This window comes from Hesperophylax consimilis, unplaced genomic scaffold (genome assembly GCF_061612785.1).
Source record: "Hesperophylax consimilis isolate HC1 unplaced genomic scaffold, BYU_Hcon_1.0 scaffold_34, whole genome shotgun sequence".
Classification (NCBI taxonomy): Eukaryota; Metazoa; Arthropoda; class Insecta; order Trichoptera; family Limnephilidae; genus Hesperophylax; species Hesperophylax consimilis.
The window spans coordinates 1,597,937-1,621,824 of NW_028301264.1; the positions used below are offsets into that span (position 1 = coordinate 1,597,937).

Sequence of the window (23,888 nt, forward strand, 5' to 3'; positions counted from 1 at the left end):
TTAACAGGAAGTGAAAAGAAATTCAAGATGGATTCACTTCCCGGCCGAGCAGAGAAGAGAGAGGGTGTCCGGTCGGGGGGTCAATTATTATTTCTAGACGTCTGAGGATCTAATCGAAAGTTAATTCATGGATTTGCGATTAATACCGAAATGTTCAGTTTGTGCTTCGAGATTAGAAGTCTAGTCATATTTCCCGCGAGTGGAATTCGCCCCGGGTGGCGTGAATAATGAAAACGTTTTTACCATGTGTGGCCGTGGGGGTAATCATAGTTTATCCAAGCGATCGGTGATTATTTCTGCCGATAAACTGTTTTCGCCGTGTGCATTTTGATTCAGAGCATTATTAAGTGCCACCTTGCCTCGTGGAAGGGCAACTTACGGATTAACCGTCTACTCAGGGCTGGACGCTGGACCACACTGGGCCATAGGCCAGCCACATTCTGATGCCGTCTACTACTCTGGGCTGGACCACACTGGGCCGTAGGCCAGCCACATTCTGATGCCGTCTACTCCTCTTGGCTGGACCACACACTGGGCCGTTGGCCAGCCACATCCTGACGCTGCCGTCCTCTAGCTACATGGCTGATTCATCTACTCCGCCATTCGCGGCACTCGGTGTTCGTTCCTCATAACTACGTACGTTCATATTATTTTAGACAGGGTAGATAGATTCTACGTTCTGGTCGATGGGGGTAAGTTTTCACCTTTATGTATATCTCTGTGAAATTTATCAAATATAACTTGTTACGGCCAGTCCAAAGTTTATCCAGATTACTTTCATTCTACAACCTTGCAACTTCCTTTCAAACATCATGTAGATGGGATATAATTTCCCCCGCCCCGAATTTTTTATCCATAACATGGCGCATCAACGTGGTTGGTTCGTATTTGTTCTTATTATTTGATTTTGAATCGAAGTTGCAAGCGTTTTAGTAATCATGTGTATTTGTTTTTGATGTTTCGACGTATCTCACATAAAACATAACCTATAAATGTCATTAGGTGCCTAAATGTTAACAGTGCGAGCTTATCAAAGTGCCATCAGTGCAACCAACATAAATAACGATTTGTACGCATTATTATAATTTATTTTTATTTTACGGGCAATATTATTTTATTTTACGGGCAACACAATACTATGTGTCAACTTGACAGCTAGGAATGTCAAGCGTAAACAAACATCGCGATTTTGACAACAACTGTCAAAATAATAATACACTTTGAAAGTTTCGATAATTATGTTATGCAACCAATACTATACAGTGCTTATAAGTGCATTTAATTATATATTTGCCTCGCGGGAGTGCAATATATTCATAGCTATCGTCATTAGCTAATTTATAATCATTTTGTATTCAATACTTGCGGTTTCATAAGTAAACTTCAAAATGTCGACAATAATAGACAACAACAATGAGAAAAGGAGATGTGTCATACTGAAACAAATTCCTCAGGGAACAATATTTATTGTTCTTTTTGTAAATTATGGGGGCATCTACTATCGGAATGTAGGAAGAAGAGTCACAACAACTCTAAACCTAGGGTTGCTTCTTTAAAATATGGAGAATCAAAAAACTAAATGTGAGTCGCTCTGTTCACGCGCCTTCCTTTGCGCAGAGGAAGTGCGAGTGGCAGAGTTTGCTCCGTTTGGTTAGACAGTTTCTTTCGGGCTCGAGTTCTGAGGTGGAGGTACCGCCGCCGAAGAAAAACAGAAAATTTAATTTTACTCCAGTTGATTACTCGAGTATAATTTCTCATTAGAATAATAAGTTAAAATTTGGTAGATTATAAAATATATATACAAATGTGAGATGCTTCGAAACACAAATACATTTATATTTCTGGTTACGATCAGTTCAACATAGCTCATATTTATTTTTAAGATTATTTTTTATGTCAACTTGGATTATACGACGATATGAACCCGCATATCCTCTTGTATTCTAAGCTTAATATCATATGAACTGTGTTCATATACCTTTATATTGTATTACTTTAAGTAAGAACATATGGAGTTATTCGCCCAGTATTTCAAGATGTTCCGAGTTTAAATATATTGTGCTTACATAGGTCTCATTGCCCATTTGTCTATGTAAGTATCTTTACTATTACAAAAAATTCTTGTTAAGTTTCTATAAACAAGTTACTACTGAACTAATATTAATAAATTTATATAATATTAAAACTTCATCATTTGAAAAATGTAAATCAATCCTAAAAATAAATTAGTGATTGATTGGTTCCTGTGAGAACCTCCGTAATTAGTTACACTAATACTACAATTTACAAATTGAACCCTCGGGGACAAAAGACGAATACTTAATTGATTGGCACCATTTTTAACGATGGTTGTAGACTATTTATAGCACCATTTATTTACGATGGTCGCTAACAATTCTATTGGCACCATTTTTAACGATGGTTGTTTACTAAATAATGTGGCATCATTTTTGCGATGATTGTAAGACTATTCATAACACCATTCATTTACAATGGTTGGTTATATCCTGTATTTCATATACCAATGGTAAAATAAACTTATATGTTGTTTTCTATTGTATAACTGTCAGAAACTGTCAGAAACAGAGAACTGTCCTCTACTAAAATAGCACTGTTATTGTTAAATTTTATTCTCTGCTTTTGTGTAAACCGTTTATTCTTTATTTCATATTATGTAATTAATTTTTTTTTAAAAGGAACACAATGGGAAATTTTATTTTAAGTTTATTATAGTTAAGCGCACTTGTAGTGAAACAACACAAAACTGCGCTATATAAATGTTATGTTATTATTATTATTATTATTAAAAACTAAACCCACGAGACCAGTTTAGGGAGTTAGATAGGAATACTCTTCTATAGAGGAACTCTTCTTTTCCAAAATGGATTTAGAATCAGTGATAAAGTGCAGATGGTACACCATCTACGAGTGTAGCCTACTTTGGCTTATTTAAAAAAGTGAATCTGAACAGTGATGCTTTGTGCATATCTAATGTTTTGATGTATATTGATGTCATGCTTTAGTGATAATATTTGTATACTAATTTTAAGTTCTATTCTGTTATAGATGCTACGTCTACGGTAGTCCCAGACGAGAGTCAGAATACATCACCCAGCGTCGTACATGCTGCGGGTGATTACGGGCCCCGTCCACGTATCTTCTTACTGCTAATTGTGTACAATTTAAGGTCTTTATTTCTAAGTTCTGATTTTGTTATATCTAATACTCTGAACTTCAATTGGATGCGCCGCAGACTCATCCATCATGTCTTACGCATGATGGGCGCGACTGATTTTGTGACGCACCCATTTGCAAGCATACTGTTACTTTTAGTACATTTCTGCTATATAACTCATTTATTTATTATATCATGTATGTTTTAGGAACCCATCAGACCAAGTTAGGGTATCTCTTAGCTCAGGCTTTTATTTTGTTCACCTTGTGTTTGAGGGCAAACACGTTGGGGGCGACCGGGGTAATGTTATGAAAATAACATACGATTATGTAGCATAGGCTTTATTTAAAACCTATAAAGTGAGATAAACATTACCATTTTGCAGCCAAATCGACGTTTCTTACCAATTTCGTGTGTAATTCTTAGTTTAAATCTCCCGCCAATGTCACCTGCTAGTTCCAAATGCATCCTTGAGGCGGCGCCAGTAGTGGGACGCCACCAGTGACGCTATAATTTCATGCTTCATTAGCATTTATTTTGCGAAGGTCAAACACGTTTGGTTTGTTTACAAACATCAAATACCGTAAAATAACCTGTTTTTCAGTATTTGCGCAAAATTTACATATTTTTTTTCGAGGTTATTAACAGTGTGACTGTTCGAACTCCGTAAAATTGCGATTTATAGAGTTTCGTGTGTTTTTGTTTAGTGTTTTTTTGTGGTTTCTTTGTGTTTTCGCGATTATGTCGGATTCCGAACGTTCCGAGAGCGGGGAAGCCGAATTCTCGAGGGCGGAAGTCATGAAGGTGATCCACACGGACACGCGGGGAAAGCGTTCGAGGGTCTGCGCGGAAGACAAAGCCAAAAGGCAGAGGGTTTGTGAATTAGCTCCCGCCGACCCGCGAATTGACCTGTTAACACAGCAGATGTCCCAGATGCAGGAAATGTTGCGTCTGCTGCTAGAGAAGCGTTCGGAGGCTCCCGTCCGTGGCGCCTCGGACGACGATGACGAGGACAGCATCTCCCTGGACACCCCTGCGTCGCTTCGGGAGGAATTGGCAGGAGATTTGGGAATGGGACTCATCCATCCGAATAAGCCGTCTCGCGACTTGGATCTCGGGGAGTGGACAACTGACCTAAAGCAGCCGAAGATACCATCGGCCGACCCAGGGAGGGTGAAAAAAGTGGAGCTCCTTCAGCATCTGGGGACGGCCAACTGGAACAATGTCCGCTACCTCGAGATCCAGAAGTCGTATGCCGCAACCCCCCTCTTCTCAATGTTGGCATTGAACCCTGAATTGAAGCGCCTAGCTCAGGAGGAATCGGCCAGTACGTCAACGGACTCCTTCTGCGGCTCCCTGACCAATGCTCTTTCCCTGCAGGCTGATCTCCTGAAGGCCTCCTTGCAGGAGCTGGTCAACTGGAGTGCGGAACCGGGCACGAAGCTGAGCACTTCCACTCTTTTCGAGAAGGTGCAGTCTCTCTTCGCGGCGGGGTCTGAGTCCCAGAAGGTGTCCAAAGACATCATGCAGATGGTCTGCGGAAAACGGGCTAGCCACATTGAGTATCGACGAGAGGGGGCATTGCGAGGCATCAGTGACGGATACGTCCGAGATGCCTTACGGAAGATTCCGCCCACATCGGAATATCTCTTTGACCCGAACCTCCTGTCGGCCCAGCTGGATAAGTTAGGGGGAGTGAAGAAGTGCCTCGCTCCTCAGCCTAGCACGTCGCGACCAGCTCCACCCGTTAAACCTGTGACTGTGCAGAGCTCGCAGCCCTTTCGTCCTAGAGTGCAGCAGGGAAGAACCATCGCGAGAAGGGAGCACCCTGAGAGTCGAGGTCCGGAACCAGCCCGTAGGGCCGCTAAAGCTTTCCCTCCCCGAGGTAGGTTCCGGCCCAAGGAAAGAGCAGGGAAGCCAGACCGTAAGAGGTTTTAACAGTGGGCCCTCTTTTCAAGGGGGTCAGTTGCGCTCATTCGCAGGTGAGTGGAGGAACCTTGGCGCCCCTACTATCATCCTTAAGATGTTAGATGGCTACCGAATTCCATTTTCATCAAAACCTCCACTAAATAATAATATTGATTTCTTTAACTCCCCTTTCGCCACTAAGACTTCTGTGGCAATGACAGAACAAATAGAAAAACTCAAAGCCCTTAAGGTTTTAGAGTCGGCACCTGCCACTCCCTCATTTATTTCTAACATGTTTCTGGTCCCCAAATCAGATGGCTCAAAGAGGCCGGTCTTTAACTTAAAGTATTTAAACAATTTTCTGACCGTCAGTAAATTTCGTCTGGTAAACGTTTATCGAGTTCCTACTTTTCTACAACCGAATGACTGGATGGTTAAAGTGGACCTCACACATGCTTACTTTCATGTACCTGTGAGTGAGCAGCATAGATGTTTCCTTAGACTTATCTATAGGAATGAACTCTTGCAGATGACATCCCTCCCCTTTGGCTTGGCCACCGCACCTAAGGCATTCGCAACCTTCACTAACTGGGTAGCGCAGGAACTGCGGAAGAGAGGGATGAGAATTCTAGTGTATCTGGATGATTTTTTATTAGTAAACCAATGCCTGCCTACTTTAAAACACCAGTCTATTGAAATGGTGGAGTTTTTGCAAGGCTTGGGATGGCATATACAATTTGATAAGTCAATATTAGAACCATCACAACAAGTTCAATTTCTTGGTATCAGCTGGAATACTCTAACTAATGAAAAGTCTCTCCCTCAGAACAAGGTTTCAGCCCTATCTTATTTGTTAAAGGGTTTTATTCAGACAGGTAGGTGGTCACTAGATAAGGGGCGCAGCCTCTTGGGCTCTTTAAACTTTGCTAGTTTTGCAGTTCCAAGAGGCAGGCTCAACAGCCGGTACATACAGAAAGGGTGCTTAGGACTCAGACACTACCACCCTTGGGAGTCAACACCAATTCCGGCAGCTACCGCTCGGGAATTGAGATGGTGGGTTCGATCGCTCACCATGACGTCACCTATACATCTGCCGCTGTTTGAGCATTACCTGACAACCGATGCCTCTGATCAGGGTTGGGGTGCCCAGCTGGACGAAAAGCTTCTCAGCGGTGTGTGGGCTGATGACCAGATGAATCTTCACTCCAATGTAAAGGAGATGCTCGCCGTGTTGGCTGCCTTGTCTCCTCACGCGCTTGAGCTATCTGGCTCGGGTCTTCTGATCCAGTCAGATAACAGGTCTGTCGTATCTTATCTCCGCAAGGAGGGTGGTACCAGATCAACTCAACTCCTGAGCTGTACTCGACTAGTGCTAGATGTTTTGGATAAACACTGTGTCTCCATGACAGCACAATACTTACCCGGTCGTTTCAATGAAGTAGCGGACTGTCTATCTCGTCATCGTGCTGTACCCGAATGGCACTTGCTACCCTCTTTCACAGAGGTAGCATTCAGAAAATGGGGACGACCCGAGATAGACCTATTTGGCTCTAGGACAGCGCATGTGGTTCAACACCTCGTATGCCGGGCCCGCATATGCGCGGCCCATACAAATTAAAAAAAAAAAATAAAAAAAAAATTTATATGCGATTTTAACCCTAATGTACAAAGAATTTGTATGGAGAACAAGGTCTTAATCGCTTGAGCTATTCTCGTTCTTTACGCATCATATTTCAGAAACACTTGAAGCTTCTTCCACATCTAATTTTAAATTTTTCTGTGGGATGCCAACTCAACCAAAAATAACTGTCAAAGCAGGTCAAAGTGAAACATCGCGGTTCTATTTTAAAGTGCCAAAACGAAGTAATTTATCAATAAAACGTAAGTAATGTTTTTTTTATACATAGTTTATTGTTCACGGCATGTGTTTCGGTAAATTTAAAATACGAAAACTCAAAATAACCGACAAAATATTACCTCAAAGTATACGCCATGTTTTCGTGATAAAAATGTTCGTTTTATTTCTAGCTATGTTCCATCATATATTGTGTGATTTGCTTTGTTTCGTATCTCATTTTGCAGATAAATCAATTAACATATATCACAGCCTTTGATTTGTCCATATTTAGTTAATATTTTACAAAAAATAATATTCTAATGTCCTCCGCGCTAAAAAAGTGTCGGAGAAATTTTTTGACGTTTCTCCATCAATATTCACGTAAATATTGCCTAATCTTATAAGGATTGTACATTATTATGTAAAGAAAACTATTGAGATTGTGTATAAAAGCCCTAGTTTCGTCAATATTTAGTTAATATTTTTTAATTAAATAAATACGAGACATCGGAAACCTGCACAAATACACGCATAAATGAACCACTCACTAGATCAATATCTTCGGGTTTTTAGTACTGAGCCCATGGGTCCTAATGTTTGCCATAGATAAAAGTCAGTAACTGAAAAATATACGTCACTACTACACATAATCACCATCGACTAGGATAGAAACTATAAAAAAGGCGTAACCATAGACAATATAATTCTCATTCGGAGCCAACCCATTGGCTAGCCTAAAATCGGCCAATGACAGCGGCCTATAAACATGCATGAAGTTCGTATTGGTTTGTGGAAAATATACGTCACAAGTCACCCATAGAGATTACCGTGTCTTTTTTTTCTGACCCACTTTTTTCTCGGAGTTATACCCCCCTGAATACACGTGAACTGTTTATATGTATGTGTGAGAGGCCATCTTGAAATCATATCCGCGCCTGCGTAAAACGCACTTCGATCTGCGCGCGCAAATATGAACGATTTTTACAAATTCAAATTTTGTATGGGAGCTACAGGGTTCTTACAAAATACATGATTTATTAGAAATATTTATTTCTAATAATATTTATTAGAAATATTATTTTTTATTTATAAAAATGGTGATAAATAACACAAAATTAGATCAGTTATATAGGGTGTGCAAAAAAGTACTAACAAACTTTTTTTTTGTTTAGGTATAAAATATTTATACGCGTATTGATGATTATATTATATAATGAAATACATGATTGTTTCTATTGTTATAGAATGGAGATTCCAAGACCGTCGACGGAGGAACAGACAACAGAAGAAAGATTTTCAGTAATTGCGACGGTATGTTGTGTATTAGTAGTAGTTCTATAGTGGTTGTACGCTTCATCCTTTCCAAAATTGAAAGACATTCGTGTAACAATTAATGTTTACAGTTTCAGATTCCGGGATGGCAGGCTGACCCGAGACCATCAACCTCCTCTACGCATCGGGCTCCAAATACTCAGGTAATTATAATAACACTTGGTTAACTTTTACAGCGCCATTTTTGTCTTGTATTACCTCAAGGACGCTTTACATAGCTGTATATATATTTTTTTTCTTTTCTTTCTGTCTATAGGAAACCGACCACATCGTTGCGGAGTTCTACGGATTCACTGATAGCGAGGATGAATCCCTCGCCGGTGATGTAGAACTTCCGTCAATGGTGGATATGGATGTTCCTGAGGATGAGTTGGAGCCTTTGGAGGAGGGGGAGGAGGAGAATCCAGAGGAGCAGACCTTCACCTGGTCCGAGGATTTCTCCACCTTCACGGGTCAGCGTGAGCATTTTGCCGTCCTTCAACCTGGCCCATCACCCGACGTGTTCCCTCCGACAGTCGCTACATCTCCATATGACGTCTTCTCCAAAATATGGGACTTGGAAACAATGTCCTATATCGTGGAGGAGACCAATAGGCATGCATGGAGCGCACTGGACGAGGTGAACACTGAGGATGGACTGTTGGATTTAACAACTTATTCCAGGCTGAAGGACTGGCAAGATGTTACAGTCGCTGAACTGTATGTATTCTTCGCGATGCTTATATACATGTCCATTTGTTACAGAGCTCAGTTATCAGAATACTGGACAACAGACATTTTAGAGATGCCTAAATTTAGGACTCTAATGTCGCGTAATAGGTTTCTTCTGATAATTCGGTTCCTACACTTTGTTGACAATAACACAATTTCTAAAGTCGGTTACCAAAACAAGCTTGCAAAAGTTAAACCACTATTGGATATAATGAATGAAAAGTTTTCCAGTCTGTATACTCCCCACGAAGATATTAGCATAGACGAGTCCCTGTTGCTCTGGAAGGGTCGCCTAAGTTTCAAGCAGTGCATCCGCACTAAGGCGGCTCGGTTCGGCATTAAAACCTATGAGCTGTGCGAATCGTCAACAGGGTACTTGTACCGCTTTATTATGTATGCGGGGATGAATACAGAAGTCGAAGAGAACCATCTTGGGTTTTCGGGTAAAACTTCAAAAGTTGTACTCAAACTCATGGAGGGGCTCTTTGACAAAGGGTACTGCCTCTACATGGACAATTTTTATAATAGCATGCCATTGACTAGGTACCTGAAACAAAGGAATACCGATCTTATCGGTACCCTCAATCGCCGCCGAAAGATGGTACCTCAAATCATTAAAAGCATGAAGAAGAGTGTGCCACGGCTTACCATCATTGGTAGACACTGTGGTGACATGTCAGTCGTTGCCTGGAATGACATTAAAATTGTCACCATGGTGTCTACCTACCACAACAGCGACACGGTTGAGGGTAAAAGAGGGTTAGAGAAATACCAAATGCCTCTATCTGTGCTCCAGTACAATCGCTTCATGGGGGGAGTGGATACCAAAGATTCGCTGTTATCCACTTACCGCATGGAGAGAACGCGGGGTTACAAATGGTACATTAAGGTATTTCGTCGCCTGCTCAATGTCAGCATCCTGAATAGCATGGTGATATTTAGGCAGCTTCACCAAGAAGACCCAGGGAAGCCAATATTGCACCGCGCATTCAGGATGAAATTGGCATCTGAGCTTCTAGAGCGACACTATCCCTCTTTGGTTAAACCCGCACCGAGCGCTTCCATCGTCGTAGCCACTCTTAGGTTAAATCGTTCTCTTGATCATTTTCCAGATGAAACCCCAAAGATGGACAGTAAGAATCGACGCATTCGCAGAAGGTGCTTACTATGTTCACATCGTAAAATACGCAAGGATGTTTCTACGATTTGCGTAGCGTGCGATGTTTTCCTTTGCATTGGGGCGTGTTTTAAACAATACCACACTTTAGAACATTTATAATTTTTTTTTTCAAATCGTTTTTTTCAAATCGTTTTTTTCAAATCGTTTTTTTCCATTTAGATTCTTTTTTTTATACAAAATTTTAAAAATTGCCATGAAGAGGAAATTCATCATACCTAATAGTGGCAGTCCCATAATTACAGTTCAGGAATTGTATCGCTATTTCTTGCATTAGTGTTGTTGTTTGTTATAATGTTATTGTTTGTTATAATGTTATTGTTTGTTATAATGTTATTGTTTGTTATAATGTTATTGTTCTTTGAATGTTGGTTGCGGTTGTTATTTGTTGAATGTGTGTTATCATTTGTTACTTGGATTTTGTTATCTGTGATTGTAATTTGGCACTGGTTGTTGTTATTTATGGTTTTAATTATTTATTGAATGGGTGTATTTGTGCATTATTTGAATAAAAATGTTTACTGAAACAAGTGCATTGTGCATCTTTGCATTGTTTGAATTTTCGTTTCCATTCATTGTATCTTCCACTTTTGAGGAGGACAGAAACAGTGTCTAAAAATTTGAATATTATAATAATAAATTTATGTATGTGAAAAATGATTTTTTTCGCAGTCTCTCGACCAAAGATTAAAAAAACGTGTTTCATGTACCTGTTCTAAAACTGAAATAAATATGATGAAATTTTTTTCTTATTTATTTTTGAACCACACAGTATCTGAATTTAAAAAACGCATTTAAATAAATAAATAAATATTAATAAAAAAAATATTAGAAAATTTTATTTTTATTCCCCGAGTCATGATTTTTTTGTCACCCTGTTCTTTCAAACACATCTGTATACATGGGCTGGCCGCCATTGTCCGCAACCGAATTCAGAGCAATGCAAAAAGATCGCGAATTCTTCTAAGGTAAACTCTTACTTCTTTCATTATTTTTGATATAAATTGATTGTGGACATAATAGATTTGAGGTATCATCAGAAAGATAGTTTTATCTACATTATTTTGATGTAATTTTTATAATATTTCACCCAAGAAAAGTGATGAGAATTTACTTCGTAAGAAATGTCAAAATTTTTACGTCCTAATGAATAGTTTTATTATTAGCATTATTTATTTACAGGTTTCTTGTACAAAATAATATTATTAGTAACAACAGTTGTATAAACTACCGAAATCTGGAAGAATTGTTATCATATACTTATAAAATACGACACAAAAAAATTTTAAGTGGACACTTGACGTTTGATTTTTTTTTTGAATAAATGAAAATATTTTACATTTTCAAAGAAGTGTCAATGGCATTACTTCTTCGAAAAAACCTTTGGATTATTTTTTTTCACGAGGGGTGTCTATTCAGGTTTGTGTAGAAATAAAAAAATCAGTTAATTTTCTTATGAATATATTTTTTTTACATTTGTTTGCCGAATGGGAAAATTTTTACACATTTTTTTTGTTAAAGTTAGCTATTCTGGGAAAACTTGTAACAATATTATCATGTAATATATATTAATAATAAGATACATTATCTGATAAACAGAAAACAATCGCAAAATAAACAATTTCTTTGTTTTTAAACGGATGTTTGACCAAAAGGCAGGAGAGTAATTTGCGCGCGGTTTTTTTCAAAAAAGCTTGGAATTTCCGGGCATACAACAGGTCAAAGGTATGTTTCTCTTGATTTTCAGGACGACGAGGCAGACTACCACAATGCTTGGAGCAGGGACTGGGACTATCAGCTGGCTTGGATCTTCCCTCCCCCGTGCCTCATGCCGAGGGTTCTTTGCCACCTGAACAGGGCAAGGGGATTATACTTGGTAGTGGCTCCTCGTTGGGAAAGGGCATTTTGGAGAGCGGATCTGAAGTGTCGGGCCTTGGGTCCACCTCTTACGATTCACAATCTAGGAGAAGCACTGATAGACACCAGGACCAACAAACCCCCTCCTCAAGTAGAGTCCTTCACTCTGGAGATTTGGCTTTGTGGGGGTGGGACAAAAACCTAACAAGATGGTCAAGTCAGCAGAAGGAACTTCTTAGATCCGGATGGAGAAGTTCTACCCTTCGCACTTATTCTCCGGCATGGCGGAGGTGGCAGCGCTGGGCGTCAGAGAATCAGCTCGATGCCACGCGTCCCAAAGCTGAAGACTTAGTCAGGTTCCTAGCCGATCTACACATCAAAGAAAAGCTATCGCTGAGTACCATTTTAGTTCACAAGTCAGTGGTGTGTACCTTAGGCTCTCCCGAAGACAATAGAGAGCTGAGCTCCAATCCGATAGTGAAGAAGATATTAAAAGGGATATCTTTAGCTAGACTAAGGCCTTCAAAACCCCCCATTTGGGACCCGAGGATTGTATCATCATGGCTGGAGAAGAATTTGCCTCAACATATTACTCTCTTTGAAGCATCAAGGAGAGCAGCCACCATCCTGCTTTTGGCATCAGGGCGCCGAGTCCACGATCTCACATTGCTCCATTGCACAGCTGAAAGATTGTCAGTGGACAGTGAAGGCATCTCCATTTGGCCAGTGTTTGGTGGCAAGACAGATTCGGCAGACTGGCAACAATCAGGGTGGAGACTGGCTCGCTCGGAGTCTAGGAACATAGACCCTGTCTATTGGACGGAAAAGGTCATAGAACTGTCAAAGGAACGGAGAGCGCAGGCGATACTACCTAGCCTATTTATTACAACTTGTGGGACAGTGAAAGCGGCCTCCAGGGCAGTAATTGCAGGTTGGATTAGGACAGTCCTCAGGGATGCTGGTGTAGAGGATCCACCTGGCAGCATCCGTTCAGCAGTGGCATCTCTGAACTGGCTGCAGAATTATAAGCTGGACGATATACTGTCACGTGGTAACTGGAGAAGTCCCAATACCTTTGCCAGGTTCTATAGAAGGGAAATTGCAGAATCGGCTGGCCGAGTCAACACCGACCCATCTGTCGCTGACCTTTTTCAACCTCTGTAACTGGTTAGCTGATTTCTGGAAATCTTGCCCCTATTTTCTTTTTATTTGATTCACATTAGCATAATGTCACCAGGCGATAACAAACAATATCTCACTTTATAGGTTTTAAATAAAGCCTATGCCACATAATGAAAAAGTTTTACCTTACAATAAAACTTATATTATGTACTTAGCTTTATTTGAAACCTAGGCAAGGGCTGCCTGATGAGATCTAATGAAGCATGAAATTATAGCGTCACTGGTGGCGTCCCACTACTGGCGCCGCCTCAAGGATGCATTTGGAACTAGCAGGTGACATTGGCGGGAGATTTAAACTAAGAATTACACACGAAATTGGTAAGAAACGTCGATTTGGCTGCAAAATGGTAATGTTTATCTCACTTTATAGGTTTTAAATAAAGCTAAGTACATAATATAAGTTTTATTGTAAGGTAAAACTTTTTCATTTTCACTCTAAGTAAGAACCTGTCAAATCTGTGATTTATCTTGTCTATTGTTTATGCTCTGGCAACTTAGAACTTTAACAGGAAGTGAAAAGAAATTCAAGATGGATTCACTTCCCGGCCGAGCAGAGAAGAGAGAGGGTGTCCGGTCGGGGGGTCAATTATTATTTCTAGAGGTCTGAGGATCTAATCGAAAGTTAATTCATGGATTTGCGATTAATACCGAAATGTTCAGTTTGTGCTTCGAGATTAGAAGTCTAGTCATATTTCCCGCGAGTGGAATTCGCCCCGGGTGGCGTGAATAATGAAAACGTTTTTACCATGTGTGGCCGTGGGGGTAATCATAGTTTATCCAAGCGATCGGTGATTATTTCTGCCGATAAACTGTTTTCGCCGTGTGCATTTTGATTCAGAGCATTATTAAGTGCCACCTTGCCTCGTGGAAGGGCAACTTACGGATTAACCGTCTACTCAGGGCTGGACCACACTGGGCCGTAGGCCAGCCACATTCTGATGCCGTCTACTACTCTGGGCTGGACCACACTGGGCCGTAGGCCAGCCACATTCTGATGCCGTCTACTACTCTGGGCTGGACCACACTGGGCCGTAGGCCAGCCACATTCTGATGCCGTCTACTACTCTGGGCTGGACCACACTGGGCCGTAGGCCAGCCACATTCTGATGCCGTCTACTACTCTGGGCTGGACCACACTGGGCCGTAGGCCAGCCACATTCTGATGCCGTCTACTCCTCTTGGCTGGACCACACACTGGGCCGTTGGCCAGCCACATCCTGACGCTGCCGTCCTCTAGCTACATGGCTGATTCATCTACTCCGCCATTCGCGGCACTCGGTGTTCGTTCCTCATAACTACGTACGTTCATATTATTTTAGACAGGGTAGATAGATTCTACGTTCTGGTCGATGGGGGTAAGTTTTCACCTTTATGTATATCTCTGTGAAATTTATCAAATATAACTTGTTACGGCCAGTCCAAAGTTTATCCAGATTACTTTCATTCTACAACCTTGCAACTTCCTTTCAAACATCATGTAGATGGGATATTTTTTCCCCGCCCTGAATGGAGAATTATGCTCTACCGTCGGTAGGTCGGTTTGGCGAGCTCTTTTCCAGTTCAACCACTGGAAGGGACTCTGGCGCGTTGGCCTTCAAAGACCAACAAAGTCAAACTTGGCCACCCATTATTCAATCATATTAACAGTCAATAATGTACTTAGAAAAACCACCCCCCATAACAGCCTATTAACACATCTATGGGCTAAGTAAGTATCGTAACATTGTGACGACTATCTTATCCATAACATGGTGACTGCCAACCACATGTGGTCTTTAAACACACTGATGCTATGAGTGAAAAAAAATGGCGAAGAATGCAAAACACGCGTTGAATTTAAACACCAGTTCGCGAACGTTTATTAAATGGCGGTGATTACAGAACACACGTGGCCTTTAATGACGCTATGAGTAAAAAATGGCGAAGAATGCAAAACACGCGTTGAATTTAAACACCAGTTCGCGAACATTTATTAAATGGCGGTGATTACGGAATACACGTGGCCTTTAAACACACTGACGCTATGAGTAAAAATGGCGAAGAATGTAAAACACGCGTTGACTTTAAACACAGGGGTACCTAGATGTAGGAAAAACAATTATTTACACACATATATGCACATCACGACAACAATAAAAAGTTACAACAGGAAAGCGATTCTCTCAAATAAAGCCTCACGTTTCTGGGTTCCAGTGTTAGATAATGCGTTTCCACGGAATCGAACCGCGTGTTAGATAAAGAGTTTCTACGGAATCGAACCGCGTATAGAAATGTATTATATCTTCAAGAATACCTGGCTAGCTCGAGCAGGTACCGTGTTTTCAGTTCGTTGGTATTAAGAGAGAACATACGCCTTCTAGAAGTGGGTAGAACAAAGGGTATCTTGGAAATAAAACACTATTATTGTGGTGCCTAATGCCTTCAAAAAGACTATATAATTACAGCACAGGAATCTACGCGTAGGAAAAGCTTAAATCTCTTTGTGGACGGTTAAAAGAACGATGTTAAATTAGTGGGAAGAAAGCAGAGACAGAAATTAATAAAAAAATAAAGGAACGATACCGCAGTTTTTGTAGTTTTGTAGACGTCCAGGGGGCAGGTAGTAGAAAAAATGAATCGAAATATACTAGTAATTAATTAACAAACACTGGTTAGCAAAGCAAGTCTCGAATTCAAAGCGGAGCACGTAACACCCTCACGCCACGAGAGTTAAAATCCAAGAGAGCGGTGTCCCTTCCAACCGAGCGGAGGGCCGCTCGTTGCCCCCGCCTCTCCCGATAATGGTCAACGCCCCCAAGGGGTTACCATATGAAAGAATTTAAAAATACAAAGTACTTGATTTTAAGAAAATATTACGGGGTTGAATGTTTTAATTTTAAGAAAGTTCGTTTCATAACAACACTTACTGCCGATCTTGATGAAATCTTGGATCCGAGCTGATGCCTCGAATGAGACTGCACTTTGCTCCGAGAGGCTGAACGAAACAGCCGCAAGATTGGAAGTAGATGTTCCAACACGAGACGAGAAGACGATTAAGAACAGGAGAGAGAAGAACATCTGTCAAAGAGAGACAATGTGGAAGCCGAGGAACCTCCATCTATGGAGGGATGGGAGTTCCCAAAGGTACAGTGATTAGACCAATGTATTGTGCATTCGATGGTGACAGTATCATGTCGAGCAAATAACTCTCAAGAGATCAGACATGAGTGAGAATCTCAGGATTGAGAAGGAATCCACCATTTCATCCTAAACTCGTATAATAAAACTTTTACAAAACTGAAATTGATGTGGCTAAACAAAATGTAAAACATATATGGAAAACAATAAATGAAATAAATAGTAGAAAAAACAAAAAAACTCAAATTAAAAAAATTAATATCGGAAAAAATTCTATTAATGCCTTAAAGGAACCGACAAAATGTGCTAATGCCTTCAATAAATATTTCGCTAACGTCGGTCAAAATTTAGCTTCACGGATCGATGAAAATTATAAAATAGATAATTTCGAAAAGGACTGCCTTAAACAAAATAATCTGTCAGTTTTCAAACCGGTAACAACAGATGACATAAAAAATATTATTAGTGAATTAAAAGGTGCATCTGCACCAGGGTTTGATGGAGTCACAGTAGAAATATTGAAAAATTATAATGAATTATTAAGCATTCCAATTACACACATTGTAAATATTAGTTTAAATAGTGGAATATTCCCCTCCGTTTATAAAAAATCTATTGTAACACCTGTTTTTAAATCTGGCAACCCTGAAGAAATATCAAATTATCGACCAATATCTCTTGTCTCAAACATTGCAAAAATTTTCGAAAAGATCGTAAAAAAGCAACTTTTGTACTATATTGAAAATAATAAAATAATTAGTCCTAGCCAATTTGGATTTAGAGAGAAACTAGGCACTCATGATGCCATTGCAGAACTAACTTCAACTATATACCGTGCATTAGATAAAAAAACAAAATGCCTTGGCATTTTCATTGATTTACGTAAGGCTTTTGATAGTATCTCCCATACAAAACTAATAAATAAATTAAATGATATCGGTATTATTGGTAAGGTAAGGTATTGGCTGAAAAGCTATCTAACTCAAAGAAACCAAAAAGTAAAATTAAATAACTCACTAAGCGTGGATGAAACTTTAGAATTTGGAATTCCCCAAGGGACTGTTATTGGACCAATTTTATTTATAATTTACGTTAACCATATGTTTAAATTATCACTTAATGGTAAAATTATATCCTTTGCTGACGACACTGCAATAATTATCGAAAAAAAGACATGGAACGAAATTACCAATGCAGCCAATCAAGATATGAAGGTTATAAAAAATTGGTTCGATGGCAATTTATTATCACTCAACACAGAAAAAACATATTGTATTCCTTTCACTCTACAAGAAGATGTGCCAAATAACCAAATTAACATAAAAATTCATTCTAAAAATTGTGTAAATAACGGTACATGTAATACGGACTGCGCGAAACTAAATCATAAATCTAATATAAAATATCTTGGTATCTTAAAAGATAAAAATGTTAAATGGAAAGACCACATTAATCTCACTGTTGAAAGAATAAGAAAACTTATCTATATTTTCTATAATATACGAAATATTTTAAATAAGAAAACTATCAAAATTGTCTATTATGTAGCCTGAACCGTCATTTAAAACCTTTATTGAGAGAAGCATTCTCAAATCCCCTTTCGCGTGGCACTTTCCCGCTCTTTTTCAGCACCTTGTGTTGGTCAAGTGGTCACCAGATGCTACACAAAAGTAAAGCGTCCCCTATGCGACTTTTGTTTACGGCATTCTTTCTCATTAGCGTTTTAAATTCCGTCGCTGGCGTTGTCGTTGCGAAGAGCTCCGAATTTATAACGATTTTTCCCGTATATAATTATTTTAAGTGTATAATTATTTCAAGATAATACATTATATTATAACAGCGAGGCTGTTCGAAGTATTTTTTAAATTTTTAACTGTTTAAAAACGGATAAAACACGTGGTAAACACGACGGAAAAGTTCGTCAGTTCGTCGGCCATTTTGTGTTGTTTGCTTATTTACATTGTGTTTTGTGTACCTTGTGTTTTGTGTACCTTGTGTTTTGTGTTTTGGTTTCTTGTCCAATTCAATGAGTGGCTCCGAGATGTCATCATCCGATTCGGTAGAGATGACGGTAGAAGAAGTGAACAAGATTATTTTGCCAAAACAAGATGAGCCGAAACGAAAGTTGCCGAAATCGACCAAATCTACGAAAAAAACATCGCATTGATAAACTCACGGCTCAAGTGGAGCACATTAGCTCGTTTATTCAGGATTTTATGGCGTCTAGAACATACGAAGATAGGAGAAACTTGGATTCCGACGAGGACGCATCATCGGAAGATCAAGAGATACACGTGGAGAGAAATTCACGATCTTCGCTAGGGATGGGATTAGTAAATCCTAATCATGAATTCAAGGAATTAAACCTATCGATGGCGGAAACCACGTGTAAGGAACCTACAGTTCCTAAGGCTGACGCAAACCGCGTAAAGAAAATCGAAGATTTACAACACTTCGGTTCGCCTGAATGGAACGAAGTAAGGTATGGGGAGGTCGTACGAAAATACCTGGCCAACCCCATGTTCAACCAGTTGGAGGTTAATGGAGAGTTCCTGCATTTGAATAAGGCAGAGCAATACGCGGGATCACTTGTTGCAGCAAAATGAGTGCCTCAAGAAATCTCTTCAGGAACTGGTAAACTGGAGTGCAGAGGAAGGCAAGGAATTGTCAGCAGGTTCCCTCTTCAAGAAAGTGGAGTCGCTATTTGCCCCGGATACGCAATATCAGACAGTGACCAAAGATGTCCTGCAGATGGTCTGTGGAAGGAGAGCAAATGCGATCCAGCATCGTAGGGACGCAATCCTTAACGAGATAAAGAGCCGTTACGTACGGGAGGCAGTCAAAAATATTCCTCCAGCAGCGGGTTATCTTTTTATTATTATTATTATACGCCCTAATGGGCTTTTACACACTACAAAGTTTGATAGTAGAGTATCACAGTTATTATAGATTCTACAAAAGTAAAACAATAAAGGAAACATAATACAACGAAAAAAGAAAAAAATATTAAATGTTACAACAAAAGCATATAATAAAATAAGATACATTAGATTCAATAGATATTCAAAATAAAAATAAAAATATATATATTGCCGAAATTATAGATGTCTATTTGTGTCTCGATCTATAAAAGAATTGAAATAAACAATATTTATATTGATTATTTTTAAGATGAAATATATCTCCCAGATCAGAGTATTTATTCCCGAGACTGTGAAGTCTTGGAATTGGGGAATTTTGATAAGACAATGTCCTGGTGTTGTAAAAATAAAAGGGTAGTAAATTTCGGCAAGATCTTTTGGGTATGTGGATGCTGATTAATTGGAGTAACTCAGGACAGTCAATTTTGTAATGAAGTATTTTATGTAGTACTATTAAATCTGTGTTTATTCTTCTTTCAGAAAGTTTTAATAGGGACAATTTATCTAGTAAGTAGTTATAATCAATGTTTTCTACAGGAATATGCAATTTATAGTTTATATACTTCAAAAACTTATGTTGAATCTTTTCAATATTATCGGAATGAATATTGTAAAAGGGAGACCATAATGTAGAGTTATACTCTAGTTGGCATCTAACAAGGGTTTTGTACAACATGATAAATGTGCCTAAATTATTGAAGTCTTTTGAAATTCTCAAAACAAATCCAAGAGTCTTAAGAGACTTATTGATAATGTTATTAATATGATACACAAAAGTTAGTTTGCTATCGAACAATATACCTAGGTCCATAATTTCACTGACGCAATTTAAGTTTTTATCATTTAATGTGTATTGAAAAAATATTGGATTATTTATTCTGTAAAAATTAATGAACTGACATTTCTTTATGTTCAATGCAAGTTTGTTGATAGAGCACCATTCAAAAAGATTTCTCAAATTAGTTTGTAATATAATGCAATCATTTATGTTATTAATCTCTTTATAAAGTTTCAAATCATCAGCAAAAAGTAATACTTTTATGTTAGTAAATATATCAACAATGTCATTTATGAATATAATAAACAAAATGGGCCCTAAATGAGAGCCTTGTGGCACTCCACTTGTGGCTATAAATGTGTAAGAATTTGTGCCATTTATTTTCACACTAAGACTTCTTTTGGACAAATAACTAATAAACCAATTTAATAAACTACCATAAACTCCAAGTGTGGCTAATTTATTAATTAATATTTTGTGACACACCTTATCAAAGGCCTTGCTAAAGTCGGTGTATATTGAGTCAACCTGGCATCTGTTTGCTAAAGAATTGGATATGAAGTTTTCGTATATTAGTAAATTAGTTAAAGTAGATTTATTTGAACAAAAGCCATGTTGGTAGGAAGTTATAATTTTTTGTATGTTGGAAGTTATCTTAGAGAGTACAATTTTTTCAAAAAGTTTGGGTATCGCTGATTGGATACATATCGGTCTATAATTTGTAATGTCCGTTTTGTCCCCTTTTTTAAAAATAGGTGTAAGAAAACTGTGTTTCCATGTATCAGGGAAACAACCTGTTTCTAGAGACTGATTAAAAATTAGGAAAAGAGGAACAGTTAGGCCGTTTAAACATTCCTTAATTAAAACAGGTGGAATATTATCAGGTCCAGCATTTTTTCTAACATCTAACAAATTTACATGCTTTTTGATATCATTAATTTCTATGCGTATTTCAGATATATCCAGACTAAGATTTGATGAGAATTGGGGAATTTCGTTGCTAGGTATATCCTCTTCATATACAGACTTAAAATAATCGGCGAATAAGTTTACAATGTTTTCATCATTACAACCAATTTTCCCGTTGAAGTTCATACAAGGAGGAATACCCAAGTTAGTATTTTTTTGAGAATTAGTGTAATTCCAAAAACGTTTTATGTTTACACGAATATCATTTTCAATTTTATCAATATAATTTTTATAGCACAATTTTGAGATTTTACAACACTCCTTTCTTAACAATTGAAATTTATTATAATCACTTGACATTCTGGATCGCTTGTAATTTATATGAGCAATTTTCTTTTTATATGTTAATGTGATCAATTCGGGGCTAAACCAGTTTGGAAAATGAGAAATTTTATTATGTCGAATGGGCACAAAATTTTCAATGGCATCATTAAGAATGGAATAAAATGTATTGACATTATTGTTAATATCTGTGTTTTCCAGAAAAGACCAGTCTGTTGAATTTAAGAAATTAGAAATTTTAGGAAAATTTGCTTTATAAAAATTATAAGGCGACTTGACATTTTTAAGATAAGTGTTGTTAATAAATGGAATAGTTATATCAAGAGGAGGATGGTAGAGGTCTACGGGCAATAGTTCATCCAAGGATTTACATACGGTAGCAGTGGGCTCACTGCAAAACACTAGATCAAGAAGACGACTATTTATATTAGTGATAGTGTTTAATTGTGGGATTGATAAGTAATTCGACACACCCAGAATCTCTCTCTCGAGTTAACCACCCAAGACGACCCTCACCTACAGGAAGACATCGCAGCACGCCCATTACAACCAGCACTTCATCTCGCCTAAAATAAACTATTAAACCTTAATAGTTTATGGATAGCAGTTGCATCCGGACAAGGACAATCACCGGGACGATATACTCTAATCACAATCCCTGAAACGACATATCAACACGTACCCTTCTACGGCTACTTGGAGAAGACCATTAATAAACAAACGAACATTTAGATGAACTTAAAACAACACGCGGCCACACGCGCAGCAATCCCAAAACAAAGGATCGATTTAAGAAAGACCACGTGTTCCACGTGCACTGGTACAATAACCCCATTATCGGAATGACACATTGACACTTTGACACGCAGCCCGAAAATAGGAAGATGACGCCCCACTCCACCGCACCAGCATGGACTATATAAACCCCAACTCCAGCTTCCAGACGACTCCATTCCGTGTATCGAATCCAAGCACTTGCTTGTCGTATTGTTCACTTAATAGTTTCCCTTTGAAATTGTACTTACATATTTTAAGTTGTATTGTTTAAATTAATTAATAAAGGATAAATCATCCACAAGTTATATTCTTTTTTTTAACACTAAGAAGACAACAAAAGTTAACTGGCGCCCAGTACGTGGGGCATTTCGAAGAAGCTGTTAAACTTGGCCGTAGCCAGGACTTCTTAGATATTCTTTAATATCTCGACGCGAAGAGGACCACACACCAAACAAATTCGTTAACTAGGCAATGAAGATCATCGCATCAATACTTCTGTGAGTACACTTTTCAATTGATCGTCTATCCCATACGTACGATAGATCCCTTCCCTTCCTTATCCAAAAGGTTAGAGAGAAAACTATTTTTTTTTTAATTAAAAGTCACTTCGTATATTTCTAATTTATTAAAATGGCACAGCCAAATGAGAGGCCCGCTCCCCAATACTCGGAATCGATATTGGAGTACAGTGGCTCTCCCCAAGATATTAATTTATTTATAAAATCAGCCAGGGGGTATATTACTCGAAACGGCAATACGCCAAATAATGTTGAGAAAATAATCTCAAGATTACGTGGGAAAGCACTTCACGTAATTCTCATGAGCGATCATGATAACAATATTGAAACAATATTAGAAACATTGAAAAATGAATGTGGGGACAATAAGTCTGTGACGTTATTACAAACAGAATTGATAAACTTCAACCGCGGTCAGAAGGATTTCTCCTCAACGATCCATGAGATCAACCAAATTCTCTTTTCGATTAAAATTAAAATTTCCGATCAATATGGAGGGCCTAGTGCTCACATATTGATGGAACCATACAAAGATACGGCTCGAAATACTTTATTAAACCTCATGCCAACGCACATTAAATGCGCAAACTTAACAAAAAATTATGATGCCCTGTGCACAGAAATAATAATGTTGGAGGCCCATGGCGAGCTCCACCAGCGGTCTAAACAAAATCTTGTGTTTCCACAAGCAGGACCATCTAATTTTATGCGGCCAGGACAACAATCAAATAAACCTTTTACTCCGCAAACGCAAAGCTCGTTCAAACCACATAATAATTTTAATCACAATAATTATAATAATAAACCGTGGCATAATAATAACCAAACGCATAATAATAAGTTCGGACAAAACCGCCCGTGGCACGGAAATAACAACAACAATTTTAATACGCACCAGACACGTGCCGGTGATGTCAGTATGAGAACGGCCCCAATGTCCCGACCTCCTAAAGGCCCGGTCATCGACCTCGGCAACGGACGTACGGCGCAGGAGCTATTCTATACCGACAGCAATGATCAGGAACGGCCGGATTTTTGGGAAGACCAAGAATCTCCCCGAGAAACCTAATCCACCTGAATCATATCAATAATGGCCTACCATATATAGTAGCGCCATTAAATATGAAAATTCTGATTGATACGGGAAGCTCCAAATCATTCATGACTAAAAATGTATATAATAGATTGTTTCGTGACTGTAGATATATAAATGAAGAGTTTACTGTACAAACAGCGCACTCTACGACCGCCCATAGAGGTACAGTCGTGACGCCATTTTGGAGAAAAGTATTCGGCAATAATAATGCTGAAATGCGTTTTTATATTTTTGACTTTTCCCATAAATAC

General features: G+C 38.7%; 1 protein-coding gene across 1 annotated transcript; it reads left to right on the top strand.

The window, feature by feature from the left end:
- Nucleotides 1-531: 531 nt before the first annotated feature.
- Nucleotides 532-23,610, top strand: LOC149409170 (uncharacterized). The gene is made up of 5 exons (XM_089650092.1): nucleotides 532-5,060; nucleotides 11,888-13,157; nucleotides 18,524-18,833; nucleotides 18,895-19,050; nucleotides 23,440-23,610. Exons 1-5 carry the CDS (start codon nucleotides 3,917-3,919, stop codon nucleotides 23,608-23,610), a joined length of 3,051 nt encoding a protein of 1,016 aa, XP_089506218.1. The 5' UTR covers nucleotides 532-3,916.
- Nucleotides 23,611-23,888: the final 278 nt, after the last annotated feature.